At 43.0% G+C, this 23,514-nt stretch overlaps 1 protein-coding gene across 1 annotated transcript in view; it reads left to right on the forward strand.

The window, feature by feature from the left end:
• TDRD10 (tudor domain containing 10) overlaps positions 1-23,439 on the forward strand; it is a 24,306-nt gene extending 867 nt beyond the window's left edge. The window contains exons 2-12 of the mRNA XM_089483636.1: positions 1,645-1,721; positions 7,440-7,501; positions 9,551-9,621; positions 12,484-12,634; positions 15,003-15,045; positions 15,916-15,994; positions 18,404-18,551; positions 19,620-19,765; positions 20,706-20,860; positions 22,140-22,210; positions 22,818-23,439. Of these exons, the coding sequence (XP_089339762.1) occupies positions 1,645-1,721; positions 7,440-7,501; positions 9,551-9,621; positions 12,484-12,634; positions 15,003-15,045; positions 15,916-15,994; positions 18,404-18,551; positions 19,620-19,765; positions 20,706-20,860; positions 22,140-22,210; positions 22,818-22,853 (1,039 nt within the window). The 3' untranslated portion in view covers positions 22,854-23,439. The remainder of the gene's footprint in view (positions 1-1,644; positions 1,722-7,439; positions 7,502-9,550; positions 9,622-12,483; positions 12,635-15,002; positions 15,046-15,915; positions 15,995-18,403; positions 18,552-19,619; positions 19,766-20,705; positions 20,861-22,139; positions 22,211-22,817) is intronic.
• Positions 23,440-23,514: the final 75 nt, after the last annotated feature.

Raw genomic sequence — 23,514 nt, forward strand, 5'->3', positions numbered from 1 at the left:
GCTATGCATTCAATTTTAAACTTTTGCTAGTATCCATTAAAGGGCAAACAGTATGTTATATTGCATAGATATCCATTAAAAAGAACAAAAATGGAATAGAAAGGTATCTTTAGTATGGACTTAAAGTGTTGGATTTATACACCAAGGCTAATATTATCTAGAAAGAAGCTGTTCATATATATATATATATATATATGGAAATGATTTCAGAGTCTGTACTGCGATGTGTTTATTAAGCCAACAGAAAGGCCCAAAATTCTGTTTAATTGTCATCTGTTGTTACTGTCGTCTTTTGTGCAACAATTATTGGGACGTACTCAAACCAATGACAGTCCTTGCCCATTGGGAAACCATACTTGCCCATAGAGAATCATTACAGAATTCACGGCCCTAAGGAAACATAGGGGAATGCTTGCTCATAGGGAACCATTGCAGAATATAGGGAAACGTGATTGGAGAATACTTGCTTATAGGGAGCTGTTGCAGAATATTTGCCCATAGGGAATCATTGCAGAATATTTGCCCATAGGGAAACAATGGAGAATACGCGCCCATAAGGAACCATTGGGGAACACTTTCCCATAGAGAAACATTGGAGATTACTTGCCCATAGGGAAACATCATAGAATATTTGCCCATAGGGAATCATTGACAAACAGTTGCCCATAGGAAAACATTGGAGAATACGTGCCCATTAGGAACCATTGGGGAACACTTGCCCATAGGGAAACATTGGAGAATGCCTGGCCATAGAGAATCATTGCAGAATATTTGCCCATAGAGAATCATTGACAAACGGTTGCCCATAGGGAAACAATGGAGAATACGCGCCCATAAGGAATAATTGGGGAACACTTGCCCATAGGGAAACATTGGAGATTACTTGCCCATAGGGAAACGTCATAGAATATTTGCCCATAGGGAATCATTGACAAACAGTTGCCCATAGGGAAACATTGGAGAATATGTGCCCATAAGGAACCATTGGGGAACACTTGCCCATAGGGAATCATTGCAGAATACTTGCCCATAGGGAAACATAAGAGAACACTTGTCCAGTGTTTCCCTATGGGCAAGTATTCTCCTATGATTCTCTATGGGTGAGTATGGTTTCCCTATGACCACCTACTGTCATTTGTTTTAGTACATCCTCAGGTTTTATATATGGAAGAAGTATCTTAGGCTGTAGAAAAAGTAAGTGGTAAAAAAAATCCCACCCTACATTACTACCCAGAGCTTGGACTTTTAATTGTATGTTATTTTACTCCGCTTGGGTTCCCTGAGATTAAGTGGATTATTATAATTTATTATTATTATTTATTATTATTTTCCTACTACTGCTAAGTTAGGGATGGATTCAGCATAAACGGATGGGGAGGTTTTCAGGCGTCCACATGTTTGTTTTTGGCTTACAACTCCTATCATTCCCATCCAGCATAACCAATGGCCGGGGATTTTGGGAGCCGCAGTCCGAGAGCATCTCGCAGGCCAAAGTTTCCCCACATGTATTTTAAAAGAATGCTTTCTTTGACACCATTTATCTTTCTTGCCCCATATTTGGAACAGGAGTTTGACAATACCGGATTGACAAACCGGATTAAAACGCAAAGGGTTTAATGGTTTCTCTTTTAATTCGGTTTACAGGTCGGAGCACGGCAAAGAGGGGAAGACTTCCCCAACCCACAATAAACTTGCAAATGGGGCTCCGGCTAAACATCCAGGTAGGTTTACACACCTAAATTTCTAAACCGTTTGCACCGTGTGTAGATGGAAAAAGAAATCAGACTAATTACAATTGGTGAGTTTTTTGAATGTATTGCACATTGAGGGCAGTTGGGTTTTGCAATGCTGAAGAAGTCATGATGGGTGGCTTAATCTGGGACCCCCAAAATTTGCCAGAGAACCCCAAATCCTTCCCAAGTCGCCATCGTAAGATGGTTTCCCACTTTTTGTACAGTGTATGGGGTACATGCCATTTTAAAATATTAAAATCTCACCCCCAAAACTTTGTTCTTGGCAGATAGAGGTTTAAGATAAAATACGCTTATAACTTTGGTCCCATCTTGTGGATGGGAATCATTCTCCGCTTACTCTGAATTGAATTCAGCCCTTGAGATGAAAGAGGTTCTTGCTGGTGTGTTCATACATCACGATAAACCATGGTTTATGTTAATCTTGGTTTTGTTCATGTGGTTCAACAAACCATGGTTTATCTTCCACACTTCTGGGTTGTTGATTTCTGGCCCATTTTGTTAGGCCAGCTGAGCAGGGAAGACATGTTTGTGGGTTTAGATAATACGGTCCAAAACACACTCCAGAAATAATCCAGATTGAGACCGCTTTAACTGCCCTGGCTCAATGCTAGGCAATTCTGGGAACTGTTGTTTTATGAAACAGCCTTCTCTGTCAGAGAGCTCTGGTGCCACAATAAACTACAATTCTCAGGACTTCCTTGCACTGAGCCAGGGCAGTTAAAGGGGTTTCAAACTGGATTATTTCTTCAGTGTGTTTTGGAACTATATCAAAACATAATTTAAACAATCCAGAGCTTATAGCTTCCAATAAGCTGTAGATTTGGACTATAGTTTGTGGCTCACTGACAAACCACAGCTTATTAACAAAGGCCGATTTACGCATCACAACAAACCAGGTTTCGTCAAACCACATCATGGCTTGGTGTTATGTATGAGCATGGTTGTAGTAGGTATTTTGGATCTGTGGATTTGGAAAAGAGTGGGTAGGAGTGTATGCCTAAGATTTAATGTGGTGTAGGGTAATCATTGGAATATGCTTGGAAAGAGCCAAATTCAAGTTGCTACCCTTTGGGCCAAGTGACTTTGGGGAAATCTATCTTAAATTCTAACCTACTTTCAAGGATTGTTTTAGAAATAAAATGTGGGGCATGGGAAGAGGAAGGAAGACCATGTTTGTCCTCTTGACAAATATCATTGCAAGAAGACTTGCAAATTTTATTAAAATGGCGGTGTCATGAACATATACATGTCCGTGTTTACATTGCCTCCATGTCATAATATTGGATGTGACAGTCTACAGATGATTGATTTCGCAGATCTGAAGCCCATGGATCTAAAGGGCAAAGTGTATTCAAAACTTTCTGCCTAAATGGGGGAATGTGTCAGTTTTGCTTTCTTCCACTTTCATACACACACACACACGTGCGCGCACATACAGTTGCCCCTCCGTTCTCATGGACTAGAGATCTTGAATATTCATGAAGGGGCAACCTCCATTAATTTCAATGGGGCATGTGCCCCATTAAAGCCTATGGAGCTTGAATATCGGTGAGTCTCTGTTTTTGTGGGGGTGGTGGTCTGTAATGGATGTCCCGCGAAAATGGAGGGCTGACTGTTTATATTTCTCCCTTGTCTTTATGAAGAAACTTGTGAATTTTGGAAAGAGTAATACAGATGGCCCTTTGGACCTCTTACGAATGCACAAAAAGTGAATGGTTGAGCCACATTTTATTAAAATGGCGGTGTCATGAGCATGCACATGTCCGTGTTCACATTGCCTCCACGTCATAATATTGGATGTGACAGTCCGCAGATGATTGATTTCGCAGATCCGAAGCCTGTGGATCTGAAGGGCCAAATGTATTCAAAACCTTCTGCTTGAATGGGTGCATTGTCAGTTTTGCTTTCTTCCACTTTCATATCTATCTATCTATCTATCTATCTATCTATCTATCTATCTACATATCTGTGGATAGCCACACACACATATACACATACAGACTACATGTGTATGTACACAAAGAGTCGGCCCTCCATTCTCACAGACTTGAGATCTGTGGTCTTGAATACTCATGGAGGGGCAACCTCCGTTAATTTCAATGAGGCATGTCCTGTGGTTCACACTTGCGGGCACATGCCCCATTCAAGCCTATGGGGCTTGAATATCATTGCATCTCTGTTTTCGTTGAGAGGGGTCCGTAAGAGCTCTCCCGCGAAAACAGAGGGCCAGCTGTATATATTTCTCCCTTGCCTTCATGAAGAAACTTGTGAATTTTGGAAAGTTCTTAGCAACAAAAGAGTGAGAGCCAGCATGGTGTAGTGGTTTGAGTGATGGACTATGACTCTGGAGACCAGGGTTTGAATCCTGGCTTGGCCATGGAAACCTGCTGGGTGACCTTGGGCAAGTCGCACTCTCTCAGCCTCAGAGGAAGGCAATGGCAAACCCCCTCTGAACAAACTTTCCAGGAAAAAACCCATTATTGATTCGCCCTAGGGTCTCCATAAGTCAGGACTAATGACTTAGAATCATAGAATCATAGAATCCTAGAGTTGGAAGAGACCCCAAGGGCCACCCAGTCCAACCCTCTTCTGCCATGCAGGAAATCTCAATCAAACTATCCCCATCAGATGGCCATCCAGCCTCTGTTTAAAGACCTCCAAGGAGGGAGACTGTACCACACTCCAAGGAAAAAGTGTGTCGAACAGCCCTTACTGCCAGGAAGTTCCTCCTAATGTTGAGGTGGAATCTCTTTTGCTGGAGCTTGCATCCATTGCTTCAGGTCCTGTTCTCTGGAGTAGCAGAAAACAAGCTTGCTCCCTCCTCAACATGCCATCCCTTCAAATACTTAAACAGGGCTATCATATCACCTCTTAACCTTCTCTTCTCCAGGCTAAACATCCCAGCTCCCTGAGTCTTTCCTCATAGGGCATGGTTTCCAGACCTTCACCATTTTGGTTGCCCTCCTTTGGACACGCTCCGGTTTCTCAACATCCTATTTAAATTGGTGCCTAGAACTGGACACAATATTATTCCAGGTGGGGCCTGACCAAAGCAGAATAGAGCTGCACTATTACTTCCCTTTATCTAACTCTAGACACTATACTTCTATTGATGCGGCCTAAAATCTCATTGGCCTTTTTAGCTGCCGCATCACACTGTTGACTCAGGTTCAATTTGTGGTCTATTTGGACTCCTAGACCCCTTCCCCACGTATGTCTCCTTAAGCCAGGTGTCCCCCACCCCATATCTGTGCATTTCGTTTTCCGCCCTAAGTGCAGTACCTTACATTTCTCCGTGTTGAAGTTCATTTTGTAAGGCACCCAGCAACAAAAAAGTGAAGCAAACGAAGTTCTCACCCGTTCCCTAGCTCCTACCCTCCGTTTTTATCGCGTCAGTTTGAAAGCAAAGGCTGAGCCCTGTCTCTGTGTGCTTTTGGCACCCGCTTCGGGAAAAGTGGGAACCACAACAACGTTTTTTCCTCCGCCCTCGGAGTTTAAACACAATGTGCCTACGAGACTTCTGAAAGCGCATAATCCGTTAGGGCCAAATCTTTTTCCTCTCCTTGGGGTCAGGAGTCAGAAAGCCATTGTCCGGTTATTTATAGTTGTGTCCTGTCTCTGAGTTATCTTTTCTCTTTTCGGGCAAAGCAGGCAGGGTTTTCCCATGCTGGAAAAAGGAAAACCAGCCTGAAAACGAAAGGTCGGAGTTTTTTATGTTGGGGTTTTGCAAAGATTGTAGGGTCTGGGCTGGTTTGTAGGGCTTGGGGCTGGGGTTTTTTTATGCCATTACGTGCTATTTGTGTTTCTTTTAGTTATTGCTGTCTTGTTTTTCTTTTCACCATCTTTTCTTTTCATACCTTGCCCATCCAGTTTTCACATCCATTGCTATTGCTGGAAAGGGTCTCACAAGCAGCTCTGTGTATCAATAATCTTATTTATTTGTATTCCGATCTTTTCTCAGAACTGGGACTAAGAATGGCTTCCCCACCTTAATAAAGTACAATTAAAAACACAGGGGGAAAAAGTACATTCAGAAGGAATTAAATAATGATAGAATCATAGAATGGTAGAGTTGGAAGAGACCCCAAGGGCCATCCAGTCCAACCCCAATCTGCCATGCAGGAACTCTCAATCAAAGCACCCCTGTCAGATGATCATACAACCCCTGTTTAAAAACCCCCAAAGAAGGAGTGTGTTTTCAAAGCCACGTGTTCCACTGTCAAACAGCCTTTTACTGTCAAGACTTTTTTCCTAATGTCCAGGTGGAATCTTTTTTCCCTGTCGCCGAAATCCATTGCTCTGTGTCTTATTCTCTAGGGCTTTAAAGGTAACAACCAATACTTAGAATCATAGAATCGTAGAGTTGGAAGAGACCCCAAGGACCATCCAGTCCAACTCCATTCTGCCATGCAGGAACTCTCAATCAAAGCATCCCTGACAGATGGCCATCCAGCTTCTGTTTATACAGTGGGCCCTTGGTATCTGCTGGGGTTTGGTCCCAGGACTCCTGTAGATACCAAAATCTGTGAAGTTTCATCCAATATAATGGCATTGTAAAATGGTGCCCCTTCTATAAAAGGGCAAAATCAAGGTTTGCCTACAGAAATTTGTATATTTTTAAAGTATTTTCAAACCATGGATGTTTGAATCCGGGGATAAAAAGTCCCGGGGATAAGGAGGACTGACTGTACCTTGCCCGAAATCTGCCATATATAAACTATAAGTCGACCTCATGTATAAGTCGAGGGCAGGTTTTTGTGGCCAACATTATGGATTTTGGCACGACCCGTGGATAAGTCGAGGGTAAAACTTAGGGGCACGTAACAAAGGATCTAAAGGATGAAGAAAATTAAAACGAGAAAATTAAAACAATGCCAAGGAACATCAAAAATTGCAGCAGCCATAACTGTTTGTACTCATCCTAAAGCAGTGATGGCGAACCTATGGCACACGTGCCAGAGGTGGCACTCAGAGCCCTCTCTGTGGGCACATGTGCCGTCGCCCCAACACAGAGTTTGCCAGAGTTTGTTACTAGAAAGCCAGAGGGACATGACACTTTGCAATAAATAAGTGGGTTTTGGGTTGCAGTTTGGGCACTCGGCCTCTAAAAGGCTCACCATCACTGTCCTAAAGGATGGATGGATGAGAGAATAGAAAAGGGTCACTGCTTCCAGGACAGATTATGCTCTTTCCTTTCACCATGGGATTGTTCCCTTTTTTATAAGAGTTAAAGTACAGGATTTGCATTGACCCATGGATAAGTTGATCCAGGATTTTTGGAGTCAATTATTTGACTAAAATTTCTAGACTTATACATGAGTATATAAGTAATTGACAGCCCAAGGAGGGAGTTCCCATTTACCCCCAGCTCAGACTTTATTGCAGACACCTAAAATATCTCCAGCTCTGCCAGTGCTGTTGCAACTAAAAGCTTCCAGCTAGACAGAGGATGAGGAAGCAAAGGAGAATGGTCAGGATAGGAATAAAAAGACTTGGGAAAAGAAGCTTCTTTCTCGGAGGCTTTATTAATTGAGATATGCCTATATCTCTATCTTTTGCTGACGTTGGGACAAGATGTGTGCCACAGTGCTGGTTTAGATTGACCTCTGCTCTGATCCGGAGCAGCTTTTCTGCTGTTATGTTTTTGCGCAGTTTTTCAAAATCTGTCTTTTTTCCTCTTTCTAGGGTCCCCCAGGGATAAACCGTCGGAAGTATTTGTTGGAAATCTGCCGATGGAGATGCAGGAGGTGAGTGGCATTTGGTGTTTTGTTCTGTAATCTTGGGCCTGTTACAGACTGCCAAAATAAAGCTGCTTCGGGTCTCTTTGGAGGTATGCTCTTTAAATGATGCATGGGTCCTAAGAGTCCGGAGGTCGTGCCAAAGCCACACTCCATTCCTAAGCACTGGAGGGCAGCTTTGGTGCAGCTTCCGGATTCTTAGGATGCATGCATCATTTAAACAGCATTCCTCCAAAGAGACCCCAAGCAGCTTTATTTTGGCAGTCTGTAACAGGCCTTAGTTCTTTTCTTGTTTTGGTTTGGAATCAAAATCCTTGTATGTTCTGTCTTCTGCAATGAAACAGGACAAAGGTTTATAGCAACAATATAATTTGGATATTCATCCTACAGCCTTTCTGATCCTACTGATCTCTCCCAGTTCTAAGATTATTAGGCAATTTATTTATTTTAGACTATTTATTTATTTTGTTCTTGTTCTCTAGACTAATCCTAATCTATCCAAATATCAAAATTCAGATATAAACACCTCTTGCTGCCCTTGTAATGCCTTATACTCAGAGCTTGGGGTTAACACTTACAAATAATGGCATTCATTTCTTGCATTTTCTTACTTTTTTGGGTAACAAAGGCATGATAATCCCTCTATACTGAATGCTACTAATAGTCATTAGTAGAATGAATGCCTAATGAATGCCATTATTTTGAATTTGTGTGCTGCCTTCTTCCCAATACATGACCCAAAGCGAGTCGCAGCATACACTGAAAAGATGTAGAACTAAAAAAAATTGTGAAAAAACAATAACTGTCCTATTAAAATTCCACTAACATAAAACAGAGTGAAAGCATTCATCTTATAGAAAGCAATGCACTTCCCCAGATGCGGCCTAAAAGTGGGGCTATTACGTCCCTTGACTTGGGAACTATCCTTCTGTTAATGAAGGCTAAAATAGTTCTTGCCTTTTTTGCTGCAGCATCACACTGATGTTCAACTTAACAACAACAATAATTTATTTATACCCTGCCTCTCCGTTAATATGGGACTCGAGCATATATGACATTTCTCTTACATGGGGGGACCGGAACAGATCCCCATGTAAGGGAAGGACGCATTGTATTTTTGATATGACCTCTGGATAAGTCAGTGGTAAAATGTAGGCATGTAATGCAGGATGTAAAAGACAAAGCAAAGGAAAACCATGCCAAAAAACCTACAAACTTCTGGTAGGCGTAACTATTTCTGCTCCTACTAAAGGCTGGATGGATGATAGAGCAGAAGGGGGTCTGTGCTTCCAGGGCAGATTATACTTTCTTCGTTCCCCAGGGGATAGGTACATACAGTGCGCCCGCGCCATATGTGGCTTCCAGCTTACCCAGAGCCGTGCGGTGAGAAAAACAATGGTGCACGTGCCTGTGATGTGTGCACCCCATTGTTTCCAATGGGACGCAAGCATACGCGGATTTCCCCTTACATTGGGGGATTGAGAACGGATCCCCTGCATAAGGAGAGGGCACGCTGTGTATGCATGTATACACACAGACACATATATATACACACACATATGAGTTAAAGTACAGTATTTACACTGACCCACGGATAAGTCGACTCAGGTTTTTTGGGTCAATTCTTTAACCTAAATTTCTAGACTTATGCATATGAGTATATACAGTAATAATTATGTGTTGGCAGGTAAAATTTATTGATCCATCTCTACAGGCATAAAACCTGATCATCACAAGTTACTTTTTGAGTATATCATATATACTCAACTGTAGGTCGACTACTTGTATAAGTCGAGGGAAGGTTTTGGGGGCCAGCATTAGGGATTCTGATATGACCCATGGATAAGTCGAGAGTAAAATGTAGGGTCATAAAACAAAGGGTCTAAAGGACAAAGCAAAAGAAAATGACTCCAAAAGGCATAACTGTACTTAAATTGATCCATGGATAAGTCAACTCAGGTGTGTTGGGTCAATTTGAACTTAGGATACTTAATGTTGTGTGCTGGAGGAGGGGAATTGATGGTATCTTCTGAACTCCCCCTCTGTTTTCGACTTTAGAAGGAACTCATCTTCCTGTTCAAGGACTTCGGAGTCAAATCTGTCAAGAAATTCCACTCTTTCCCCAAAAGGTACGCTGGCGTGGGTTTCCTACCCGCCCGCCGCCTCTCATTTCTCTGTCAGAAGTGAATGCTGGCACACCTACTTCTCGGATGTGATTTCACTTTGGGGTGTCAGGCTGGATTGTGCGTGGTTCTTAAAATGGAGCTACGGAAAATTGGCACGCTCTTCAAAGGGCTTTCCTTTCCATGCTGTCTGACAGCCAGGGAGATGCTTTGGAGGGCCAACCCAAATGCTAGACACATGAAAGGGATCTAAGGCTGCATCTGCACTGCAGAATTCATGAGGTTTGTCTTGGAAGATTTTTGCAATCTCTTTCACAGAATCACAGAATCATAGAGTTGGAAGAGACCCCCAAGGACCATTCAATTCAACCCCCTGCCATGCAGGAATACACAATCAAAGCATCCCCGACAAATAGCCATCCAGCCTCTGTTTAAAGATTTCCAAGGAGGGAGCCTCCATCACCCTTAAAGCTGTCAAACAGCATTTACTGTCAGGAAGTTGCTCCTAATGTTGAGGTGGAATCTCTGCTCCTTTAGCTTGAATCCATTGCTCCATGCCTTACTCTCTGGAGCAGCAAAAACAAGCTTCCTCCATCCTCAATATCCCCCTTCCTTAGATAGATAGGGATTTCCTGCATGCAAACTATCCTCTCACTCTCTCATTCAAACTCACAGTGGGACTTACACACATGCGCATACCAGCCTTCCAAAGCAACCGGGGCTGAGTCTCCCTCAGCCTGATGCTGTAAGTCGGTGGTTCTCAGTCTTTGGTCCTCCAGATGTTTTGGATTTCAGCTACCGGAATTACTGATGGTTGTCCAAACTGGCTAAGGCTTTCTGGGAGTTGAAGTCCAAAGGGACCAAAGTTTGGGAAACACTGCTCTAGGTTTTAGAGTCTTAAGCTGTGATGACTCAGGTTGCCAGGTTGAAAACTACATTGAGCCCCTGTCCCATAAGGATGGTGCAAAAGAGGGAATTTCAGCAAGTGTTGCTTGTCACACAACCAGCGAACAAAAGGTTGTGGAGGGCCAAACCCAGTGCAAAAAATTGCCTCCCCTCTTTTTTGTTGGCGGTGCTCTTGGTGGCATCAGTCGATCAATCAATCTTTATTTACGGTCAATAGACCCATTGAGGCATAGAATACCTTCGATTGCCTAAATGGAAAGGTTGCATGAACGCATGATCCAATATAAAATGGAGAGGTTATGTTAACATAAATGAAAATACAGAAAGCTAAAAATGAAACTAAGTGGTCAAATGAGATTGTAACGTTGGAGATAGTTTTGATCATAGAATCATAGAATAGTAGAGTTGGAAGAGACCACAAGGGCCATCCAGTCCTATATTATCCATCCTATAATTATGACATTATACATCTGGGATCTAGATCCGTGAGTCAGACTGCTTTTTTTAATACCGTATATATTTGACTTTAGGTTGACCTCATGTATAAGTTGAGGACACGTTTTGGGGCCAAAATTATGGATTTTGATATGACCCGTGGATAAGTTGAGGGTAAAACTTAGGGGCATATAGCAAAGGATCTAAAGGATGAAGAAAGCAAAGCAGTATCAAAGAACTTACAAAGGCCTGTTACAGACTGCCAAAATAAAGCTGCTTCGGGTCTCTTTGGAGGTATGCTGTTTAAATGATGCATGGGTCGTAAGAGTCCGGAGTTTGCACCAAAGCCACACTCCATTCCTAAGCACCGGAGTGCAGCTTTTGGTGCAGCTTCCGGATTCTTAGGATGCATGCATCATTTAAACAGCATACCTCCAAAGAGACCCGAAGCAGCTTTATTTGGGCAGTCTGTAACAGGCCAAAGTTCCAGCAAACATAACTCTTTGGCTCACTCCTAAGGCTGGATGGATGAGAGAGCAAAGGGGGCCGGTGCTTCCAGGATAGATTATACTATTGCCTTTCACCTGGGGATAGTTATTTCTTTTAAATAAGAGTGAAGATACAGTACTTACATTGAACTGTGGATAAGTCCACTCAGTTTTGGGGGTCAGTTTTTTGACCTAAATTTCTAGACTTATACATGAGTATATACAGTAAGTTGTTCTCTCTACTTTTAACAGCCAGTGACAAAAAAAATTGCAACCGGCAGAGTAACACTCATGCATTTGTCTTGCAACAGCAATTTCATATGAAATAATTCGGGGCTGTTCTGAATTATTTGAGTGGCATCCGAAATAGCCTGGTGGCGGTGTATGCTGTGACTCGCTTTGGATCATGTAGCATGAGGTTTCTGTTTTGTCACCCCATCAGTTTGGTCAGGCCCCACCTGGAATATTGTGTCCAGTTCTGTGCACCACAATTCAAAAAGGATGTTGAGAAATTGGAGCATGTCCAAAGGAGGGCAACTAAAATGGTGAAGGGCCTGGAAACCATGAAGCCCTATGAGGAGAGATGTAGAGAGCTGAGGACGTTTAGCCTGGAGAAGAGAAGGTTGATACGGTTAAATACTTGAAAGTATGTCATATTGAGGAGGGAGCAAGCTTGTTTTTTGCTGCTCCAGAGAACAGGACCTGGAACAGTGGATGCAAACTCCAGGAAAAGAGATTCCAGCTCAACATTCAGAGGAACTTTCTGACAGTAAGGGCTGTTCGATGGTGGAAGACACTCCCTCCTTGGAGAGTGGTGGAGTCTTCTTCTTTGGAGGTCTTTAAATAGAGGCTGGATGGCCATCTCTCAGGGATGCTTTGATTGAGAGTTCCTGCATGGCAGAATGGGGTTTGACTGGATGGCCTTTGGAGTCTCTTCCAACTCTATGAATACATCATACTCCCTGTAGATACCACTTTTGTTTGTCAAGGTTATCCGCTGGCGTAATACAAGAAGTGTAACCTTTCTTCCTTTCTTCAGTTTTGGCTTTGTAGAGTTGATCTCCCCGGAGGCAGCTCAGCAGGCAATCCGGCAACTGAATGGGAACCTGCTGAACGGACGGCGCATCGCTGTGGCTATTAAGGAGGAACGGAAAGTCCGCCAACCTCCAAAGGACACCCCAGAGATGCCGGTAAAAATGAGCGCTTCGCCAAATATTCAATTTCAGTTTTTCTTTTTTAAAAGCAAACTCCCCTTTTTTTCTTTCTCTCCACATTCCCCCCCCCCCCCCAATTTTGTTTCTGATTTAAAAAAGAGAGAGAAAACCTCCAGATTTTTTTTTACTGCCCAATTTTTTATTTCCCGTTTATTCTTTGTCTCCCAATTTTTTCTTGCCAATTATTTTGGGGCGAACGTTTGGTCAGGGTTTGCTCTATATCTCCTATCCGTTTTCTCCCCCTTTCTTTCTGCATTCACAACGGAAGTCAAAATTGCGCGACCAACAGGCTGCGCATGGCCTTGTTTTAATAATAATAATACAATTTATTTCTATTCCGCTTTTTCGCAAGGAATCAAAGCGGATGACAGCGGTATAAATATAAAAACATGGTATGGTTAAAATTACACTAAAAAAACAAAATAGTAATGCAACTACAACTGCTATTTGACCATTTCAAATGATCTCAAATGGTCTATATTTTAAAATGGAGGAAATGAACAAAATGCATTCCAGAAATATATGGGCATTGATATTGAACTTAACTCAGGTCTTATCTCCTGGTAGAAGGTAAAAGGACTAGCAGCTAGGACTTAGAATGAAAATGAGGTCCCCCCTGCCCTCCCCAAGTCCTCATTCCCCCAAAAACATTTCAGTGAAAAAATGGTTTTTCAGCCAAAAACACTCCTAAAGCTTTAAAGCATAGTTTAAAATAGCTAGTTGGGGAGCTACTCCGAAACAGCCTCAAACACACAAAGGCTTGGAAAGTGTCTGGGAGTGATGCAGTGACACTCCTGCACCCCGAACGGTGACTACGACTGCATCTGCACTGCAGAAATAATCCGGTTTGACCCCACTTTAACTTCCATGGCTCAATGTTATGGAATGACAGTTCCCAGAATTTAGTCGTAGTTGTGACTCCGGTGCCACAGCAAATTACAGTTCCCAGAATTGCATAGCATTGAGCCATGGCAGTTTAAGTGGGGTCAAGCTGGATTATTTCTGCAGTGAGGACAGCCCCTATGATGGCACTCTGCTGCTTTAGAAGAGTTGTAAGCAATTTATACCAATGGTAGTAGTAGAGGGAAGGCCTTCCGTGTGGTCCATGAAAAGCCAAGTAGACTGCAAGTACGCAGGTGCATGTATTTCTCTTAAGTTCCACATCACCTTATGGTTTCAGTAATACACTTGTCCCTCCATATTCGCTAGGGTTAGGGACACAAGATCTCCGTGAATATGGGAAAACCGCACATAACCAAAACATCATGTTTTGACCTGGGAGGACACCTCTCTAGGAATCTCTAGGTCCTCCAGCGCAACTCTGTGGTCAATGTCCAACAGACACTGGCCATAGAACTGCGCTGGAGGAGCTACAAAGGCCTAGTAGAGTATCCTCTCTAGGAATCTCTGGGTCCTCCAGGGCAACTCTGTGGTCAACATCCGACAGACACTGGCCATAGAACTGCGTCGGAGGAGCTACAAAAGCCTAGTAGAGTCTTGTCTCTAGGAATCTCTAGGTCTTTCAGGGCAACATTTAGTTAAAGTTGACCATGGAGTTGCACTGGAGGGCCTAGATATTCCTAGAGAGTACATATTAATCCAATCCGTCAATAATCAGATCCGCAAATATCAAAGCTGCAAATATGGAGGGATGAGTGTAATTGCTTTACAATAGTAAACTTCCTGTATTTTCAGGTCTCCACTCCTTCTGTGAAGTTGGTACAGAGATAAGACTCTTTCTAGACTTAACAGACCTCTTAACGCTTCACTTTAGTTTTGCTGAGCTGTCAGCAGAACTGAAATCTGTTCTAAGAAGGACTAGAAGCTTAACTGAAAAAATAAAACAGATCTTCAAACACCTATTTTATCTTTCTTGGAATGTCTTCATGATTAAATGATAGTAGATAGTGGGGGAAAAAATACACATAGTTCCCTATTGGCACAGAGGACCATAGTTGTCCATTTTAATCCACCTCTAAAAAGTTCCAGACTTGTTTCTTCACCACCAATTTAATAATAATAATAATAATAATAATAATAATAATAATAATTGATTGATTGATTGATTGATTGATTGATAGCCCACCCAATCATAAGGAATCCGGGTGGGTTTCAGCAGTAAACATTCATAGAAAATACAATAAAATTCAAAATTAGTCCCTTCCCAACCCCCATCCCAATACTAAAATTACAATTAGATAATCATATTGTAAATAGATATATTTACAATAGCCTTATGAGGTAGGTTAAGCATGAATTTTGCCCACAGTTAGCCAGAAATGATACGTTTATCTTGCTTTTCAGGCGACGAGCAGCAAAACTGTGTGAGTTTTTCTTTTTGTAGGAGCTGGAACCTGTGATCTGCCAAAGACAAGGATCGGACTCTGGTGTGTTTCTTGCTGGGGTTTGCCTTTTAAAAGTTTCATTTCGTTCCCTGTGGTTTGATTCATTTGATTGATCTCCCGCTCGGAAACTTCCTCAGAGCTGCCCTACAGTAGTAGTTTTCCTAAATTCACCCCAGGAATTTGCAATCTAGCAAAATCAAGTTGTTTGAAGGATAACAAGGTGATTTGGTATTTAAGGAATACAGGTGAGTTAATGGAGGTAGATGCATCCCTAGATGTTACTTTAACAGAAAATTTGGTCCTAGAGGCAGATGTGATGCGGAAAGACTAGAAACATGTTCAGCGTGTTTCGACAAACCTCTTACTCAAAATAACATACACTTGTGAAATTAAGCAACCAAGTCTGGTAAGACTACTTTTACTACTGCTTTTACCTACTGTTTTAGGTGAGTAGATTTGCTGTTTTAGGTACTGTATATACTCATGTATAAGTCTAGAAACTTGGGTCAAAAATTGACCCCCCCAAAAAGCTGACTCGACTTATCCATGGATCAATATAAATACTGTATCTTAACTCTTATTTAAAAGAAGGAACCATCTCCTGGTGAAAAGCAAGAGTATAATATGTAAAGCATCGGCCCTCTTTACTCTCTCATCCATCCAGTCTTAAGAGTAAGCACAAAGAGTTATGTCTTCTGGGATTTTATAAGTTCTTTGACATTGTTTTGCTTTGCTTCGTCCTTTAGGTCCTTTGCTATATGCCCCTAAATTTTACCCTCGACTTATCCACGGGTCATAGCAAAATCCATCATTTTGGCCCCAAACGGGTGTTGCTTCTTATGTAATTGTGTGGCAAGCAAGGGAACGATACCCATTGCAAAAACCTCCCTGCCTGCTGCCCTGTTTTTGCAGATGCCATCCTAAAAACTGGAGCCCAGAACCCACCTCCTTTAGAGCAGAAGGTCCATTATGGTGTTCCCATGGAAATGAGGTAAGTGAAAAAATAACTTGGAAGGAATGAGTTACAAGTAATTGTAATTAGTTATTTGGGGCCAGCAATGAGGGTGGAGGGGAGGGGGAAACCATTTTTTGGGTGTCGTATCAGTTTTTATTAACTGAAAGAAAGAAATTGGCAGCATGAGCTTCCGTAGACTTCGGTCTACTTCCTCAGATGCATTTCATCTCCATGCACAAAGACCAATTTCCTATGCCTTTGTGCGCAATGGTTAAAACTGGGCCTGCAACTTCATTTCCATACACAAAGGATTTGTAATCTGAATTGACATCCTCACATACCAATGGCATATATACTTGAACTTCCATATTTGCTAGGGTTAGGGGCACAAGTCCCCTGTGAATATGGAAAAACCGCAAGTCACAAAAACTCCATGTTTTGACCTGAGAGGTCACCTCTCTAGGAATCTCTAGGTCCTCCAGTTCAACTCTGTGGCCAACGTCCAACAGACACTGACCATAGAACTGCGCTGGAGGAGCTACAAAGGCCTAGTAGTGTATCCTCTCTAGGAACCTCTAGGTCCTCCAGTGCAACTCTGTGGCCAACGTCCGACAGACACTGACCATAGAAATGCACTGGAGGAGCTACAAAGGCCTAGTAGAGTCTTCTCTCTAGGAATCTCTAGGTCTTTTCAGTGCAACTTTTAAAGTTGACCATAGAGTTGCACTGGAGGGCCTAGATATTCCTAGAGAGAACATATTAATCCAATCCGTCAGTAATCAAATCCACTAATATCAAAGCCACAGATATGGAAGGATGAGTGTATATATGTCTGTGCCTGGCTTCCACCCCACTAAATGCGTCTGAGGAAGTAGACTGAAGTCTCCGAAAGCTCATGCTGCCAACTTCTTTCTTTCAGTTAGTATCAAAGGTGTGACAACATCTCTCATATACCTATGAGATATATATGTCTGTCCCTGGTTCCACTCCACCAAAAGCATCTTAGGAAGTAGACTGAAGTCTGCAAAAGCTCATGCTGCCAATTTCTTTCAGTGAGTCGCAGAAGTGCTACAAGATCTCTCCACATACTGATTCGACAGACAAACACGGCTATAACTTTGAATTCTACCAACTTGTGTTAACGTTAGGTTTAAAGTTGATTTTGAGGTACTTTTGGAGTTGTGTTGATGGCATTTTCCATGTTTTCTACTGGACTTGTCCTTCTTTTCCTCACCTAAGGTTGAAGAGAATAAATCAGGGCCTTAAGTCAGAAGCAGGCCAAGTGCGACCTGAGCCACATGGGGTCCACTGACCCCGCTTTTTGCTCACTCCGAATGCCTCCCAATTTTTAAATTGCACCCTCGGACATCCCAAAGCACCACCAGAAGCACCATTTTGCTTTGAAACTCCTCTCAGCTCTACTCATTCCACCAGAAGATGCAAAAAAAGGATGTGGGAGCCAGAGGAGAGCTTTGGTTATGGTTGGGCTTAACAGGGGATACGTTCCCAGACTTAGGGCCTGGACAGGCCAAAATAAAGCTGCTTCGGATCACTTTGGGGGTATGCTGTTTAAATGCTGCATGCGTCCTAAGAGGCCAAAAGCTGTGCCAAAGCCATGCTCCAGTCCTAAGATCTGGAGTGCGGTTTCGGCGCAGCTTCTGGCCTCTTAAGATGCATGTGCCATTTAAACAGCATACCTCCAAAGTGACCCGAAGCAGCTTTATTTTGGCTTGTCTGTTCAGGCCCTTAGTGTGGATAGCAAAAATTGCAGATCAGAGTAAATCAGAGATTTACACTTGTTGGTTATAGGAATATATGCCAACCCTATATTTCCAGTAGATATGGACCATAGAGTTGAGCTGGAGGACTTCTGTAAGCTTAGAGGGGTGGTTTTTAGGCATCTGGAGATGCTCCAGAGTGACTCTCTGGTCAACTTCTGCTGTTGAGTAAAAGTATTTGGTAAAATAAAATTGAACAGCGATAATAAAGCGATATATAGCAATTAAAAACCTGGTGTAATCAGTAATGCTGAAAGCCAGCAAAAGATTGAGGAAAGCAGAACAGACAGATAGGTCTTTGGTGGATAGTGGAAACGTTCTACAATGGGGACATGTCAGTCCCCAGTGAAGATTTGGCAACCTCCTATGGGGTTTAGCAAATACTAAGCCTGTTTTATTTTAGTTACCTGTCTGTCTCTCTCCATGAAATTGAGTTTAAATTTTATGTTCTCGCTGCCTCTTGTGGGGCCATGATGCCGGATTAGGTGTTAAATTAGACTTGTGAATCTAGTGGCGATTCTTGCAAGTTCTTCTCTTGAAATCCAGGGCTTTGGATTTGTCTCAGTGACCTCTGAGATCTCCTCCCTCTGTTGACTTGTGTGTGTCTGCATCACAGATGATATTTATCGACTAAGCAAACCCCTGTTGTGTTTGGATTCCCTTCTAGAAGTTTGTTTCTGCTGCACATGTTGAAGGACTGCTTCAAGGACGGGGACTGGCTGTTCTCCGTTTCCAAAGTTGTCGGCAAAGTGGGGCTTCTGGTGATGGAGTCGATGCCACAGACACCATATTTCTGGGCTATCATCCTTACAAAGGTCTGTGTTAGCTGTCAGGAGTCTGGTTTATGGGACAGATGGGGTCACTAGTTTGCCCACTGCAACCAGGTTTATGGGACGGATGGGGTCACTAGTTTGCCCACTGCAGTCAGGTTTATGGGACGGATGGGGTCACTAGTTTGCCCGCTGCGGCCAGGCTTATGGGACGGATGGGGTCACTAGTTTGCCTGCTGCGGCCTGGTTTATGGGACGGATGGGGTCACTAGTTTGCCCACTGCGGCCAGGTTTATGGGATGGATGGGGTCTCTATTTTGCCCACTGCTGCCCAAGTTTATATGACGGATGGGGTCACTAGTTTGCCCATTACAGCCTGGTTTATGGGACGGATGGGGGCATTAGTTTGCCCACTGCGTCCAGGTCTATGGGACAGATGGGATCACTAGAATCATAGAGTTGGAGAGACCCTAAGGGTCATCCAGTCCATTCCCTTTCTGCCATGCAGGAACTCTCAATCAAAGTATACCTGACAATTGGCCATCCAGCCTCTGTTTAAAGACCTCCAAAGAAGGAGACTCCACCACTCCGTTGCAGCCAGGTTTTATGTGACAGATGGGATCACTAGTTTGCCCACTAGTTTATAGCTCCTTTAAGCAGGACGCGAGGAACCATTTTACCTTTCAGAGATTTTTGGCTGTGTTTTTCATCATCCCTTGCTGGTGGGTGCCTTTGAGAGTCCCAAATGCTTGGAGCAGTGGTCATACACCGTCCCTTGCTTTTAACCAGAGCCATTTCTTCTGGGCCTGGAGAAGCAAAGCATTTGTTTGGGCAGCGAAACAGAGAACCACATCATGTACTGCAAAGCAGTTGGTGTCTGTTAATTGAACTCTAATGTACTTTGAATAGATTTCAGACAGTAGAAGAGAGTAGTGGAGTGTTCAGCGTCGCCTTTAGTGACCACATTGTGCCTTTAGTAACAGAGGGGAAGCAAGCAGAATTAGAAGGCGATGTTGAGAGCTAGCAATTTTTGTCTGGTGCTTTGTTTGTCTGTGTGAATATTCAGTAGGACCTGAAATAATGCAGGGTGCTGTTTCCATTTCCAAAACGTAGGAATGCTATCAAAAAATGCAGAAGCTGTTCACGGACTTGGGGGCGGTGGAGTCTCGGTTGCCCTTTCTGACCAAGAAGGAGGCCCAGCGAGGGATGCGATGCTTGGCTGAGTGCACCGTGGGAGATGAAGGCAAGGCCTGGAACAGGTTAGAAGAATGGGAATTAATTCATGCTCTAGTCTTTGGTCAGTTCCACACTGTGACGACAAGTTTGTGAGGCTGGAGAGGGCTGTTTCTGTGATCAGAAGCTTAGAATCATAGAGTTGGAAGAGACCCCAAGGGCCTTTCAGTTCAACCCCATTCTGCCATGCAGGAAATCACAATCAAAACATCCCCGACAGATGGCCATCCAGCCTCTGCTTAAAGACCTTTAAGGAAGGAGACTCCACTACTCTCCGAGGGAGTGTGTTCCATTGTCGAACAGCCCTTAGTGTCAGGAAGTTCCTCCTAATGTTGAGCTGGAATTGCTTTTCCCGGAGCTTGCATCCATTGTTCTGGGTCCTGTTCTCTGGAGCAGCAGAAAACAAGCTTGCTTCCTCTTCAGTATGACATCTCTTCAAATATTTAAACAGGGCTATCATATCACCTCTTAACCTTCTCTTCTCCAGGCTGAACATCCCTAGCTCCCTAAGGCGTTCCTAATAGGGTTTCTGGACCCTTCACCATTTTAGTCACCCTCCTTTGGACATGCTCCAGTTTCTCAACATCCTTTTTGAATCGTGGTGCCCAGAACTGGACACAATATTCCAGGTGGGGCCTGACCAGAGCAGAATAGAGTGGCACTATTACTGCCCTTGATCTAGACACTATACTTCTATTGATGCAGTCTAAAATTGCATTGGTCTTTTTAGCTGCCGCATTGCACTGTTAACTCATGTTCAACTTGTGGTCTACTTGGACTCCTAGATCCCTTTCACACGTATTTTCATTCAGCCACGTGTCCCCCATCCTATATCTGTGCATTTTTGTTTTTCCACGATCCAAATATCTAGCTGGCCTTCTGCAGAAATGGTACCCAGGGCAAGATGCAAAGAAAAAGTAGAGCCTTTCTTTTCCCTCCTTTCCGGACTCTTTCTTTTTCTCTCAGGTGCTGGATATTTGACAAGATTGAAGATTTGGCCGTCGTATTCTTTGTGGACTTTGGCTGCTCTGCTATGCTCCCCTTGACCTCTCTGCGGAAGCTGGACATGGATGAGTTCTGGTCAATAAGCCCTTTGGCACAGCCCTTTATGCTCCAAGATGGTAAGGGAAGAGCCATAATCCGGAGAGCACAACACACACTTTGCACACTGAAGGATTTGGTCCATCTGGGTGAGCTGCCAGATGATACTGGGATCGTGGCTCCCATTGCCTAGAATCACTTGGAGGGTTGTACATAGAGATCTTGTAGCACATTTGAGACTAATTGAAAGAAAGAAATTGGTAGCGTGAGCTTTTGTAGACTTCAGTCTTCCTCAGACGCATTAGTCCAGCACTTTTTTACAGCCAAATATCATCACCTGTGCTTTGCAGCATACTCAGGTTAGACCTGGGGCCAGGAAAAGCTGCATCAAGCAGCAGTCAAACCCAGAGGGATTTTATACAGTTTTGTTGTGTGCCTTCAAGTCATTTCTGACTTATGGGGTCCCTTGTCATGGTGTTTGCTGGGGCTGAGAGAGTGTGACTTGCCTGAGGTCACCCAGTGGGGTTCCATGGCCGAGTAAGGAATCAAATCCCAATCTTCAAAATCCAAGTCTTACTCTCAAACCAATTATTATTATTATTGTTACAGTGCACCTTCAAGTCGTTTTTAATTTATGGTGACCCTAAGGCAACCCTATATGGGGTTTTCTTGATATGAAATGTATATTTTAAGTTTTGTATGTTTTTAAATGTTCTACTGTTTTGATTATTTTAATTGTTTTTAAAGTGCTGTTTTAATACACACACACACATATATATATACACATACACACAGTGGACCCTTGTTATCCGCTGGGGTTTGTTTCCAAGATCCCCGGTGGATAACAAAATCTGTGGCTGCTCAAGTCCTATTAAATATAAACACAGCAAAATGGTGTCCCTTATTAAAAATGGAAAGTCAAGGTTTGATATTTGAAATTTATACTTTTTTTGAGTATTTTCAAACTGTGAATGAAATAAATAAATGAGGAACCTATTCTGCTCGCTGAGTTCGCAGCGGTTAAAATGCTGGCACTGCAGCCACTCACGGCCGCAAGGTTGCAAATTTGATCCTGGGTAGGGCTCCATGGTTGACTCAGCCTTCCATCCTTTCGTAGGTTGATAAAATGAGTACCCAGTTTGTTGGGGGCAGTTGGCTTACACATTGTAAACCGCTTAGGGAGTGCGTAAGTGCACTGGTAAGCAGTATAGAAATGTACTTGCTATTGCTAAAGGGGCACAGTGCATTGAGTGTCCTGGGAATAGGGCATAGCTGGTTTGCTGGAACACCAAAGAGCATCACTCCCAGCAGGATTTTGTGGCCACTTAGATGACTAAATTTCTTTCTCTCTGGTTATAGAGGTTCTCCCACCTCAAGTCATGATGAGACAAATTTTGGAAGGGACAGTGGTCGGTCCATTGGAAAGAGAGGTAAGAAGAGGCTGTTGTCTATCAATGGGGTGGGGAACATATAGCGCCAATGTGAAGTCAAAGGCTTTCATGGACAGCATCCATAGCTTTTTTGTGGGTTTTTCGGATCCATGTTCTGGAAGAGTTTATTCCTGATGTTTTGCCAGCAGCTGTGACTGGCATCTTCAGAGAAAGAAATCTTCTCTGAAGATGCCAGCCACAGCTGCTGATGAAAAGAGATTTCTTTCTCAGGTGCCAGCCACAGCTCCTGGTGAAACGTCAGGAATAAACTCTTCTAGAACACAGCCTCAGAGCCTGAAAAATCCACCAAAAAAACCCTATATAGCACCAAATTTGGCCCAGCCTGGCTTCCTAGATAGATAGCCATGGCCCCTTCCCCATGACACCCATCATTTACTCTCAAGCCTTGTTTCCTCCACTTCCAAGTTCTGTGGGGTTGAAATCCCTCTCCTGAGGCTCAGATCTTACCAGAAAGAGGTTGAAGTGAGAATATGGAAAATACTAGCTTCACCCACCGCAGGGAAATAATACACTTCCCTGAATTTAAAGCAAGTTATCCCAACCCTTGTAGATATATTAACATTTCTTCTTAATGCGTTTCTTTCAGCCCCAGATTTTGAAGTTCACTCTCCAAGCCCACTAAGAGGACATTGTGTGAAGTTCAGAGAGGCTCCTGCGCACTTCGGAGTTATGTACAAATTTAGCAAGCTTATGTAAGCCTGCGGATACTGTGCTTAAGATTCATTGATTGCATCCCAAACTTTTAATTTGTCCTTGGTTTTTATAATGGTTTATGATGGATGAGGAGCATTTGGTCTCTGCAGATTTCTTTCTATAGCTATGTTGGGTGGGGTTGATCTAGATTTCTTTCCATAGCTATGTTGGGTGGGGTTGATCTAGCCAAAGGTTCCCCGTTTCTAGTTTACAAGCTCTTTGGTTCAGAATATTAGGGGTTCTCTTTAAACAAGGCAACTTCCTTTTGGGAAAGCCAGCAGGAGAGGGACAAAGTAGTAGCCTCTCTAAATGCTAAACTGCAACTCCCAAAATCCCTGGCTAGAATAGTGGTTTCAATCATAGGTTGTGCTGGCTGTGTGGCATTATAAATGTTGAATCATAGGTTGGCCACCCTGAATGCTGTATCTGTTTCGTGCCGTTTTGTCAGGACTATCGATTTAGAGGGAATCTGTTTTTGTCCACCCTATTTCTGAGTTTATTAAAAAAAAACTATGTTCTTGACACTTTCTTGTTTTGCTTTTTATCTAAGAAAATACACCTGTGTGTGAATGATTCTTGAACTATAGTTT

This window comes from Sceloporus occidentalis, unplaced genomic scaffold (genome assembly GCF_023333645.1).
Source record: "Sceloporus occidentalis isolate IW3139 unplaced genomic scaffold, rSceOcc1.0.p SCAF_20, whole genome shotgun sequence".
NCBI classification, from domain to species: Eukaryota; Metazoa; Chordata; class Lepidosauria; order Squamata; family Phrynosomatidae; genus Sceloporus; species Sceloporus occidentalis.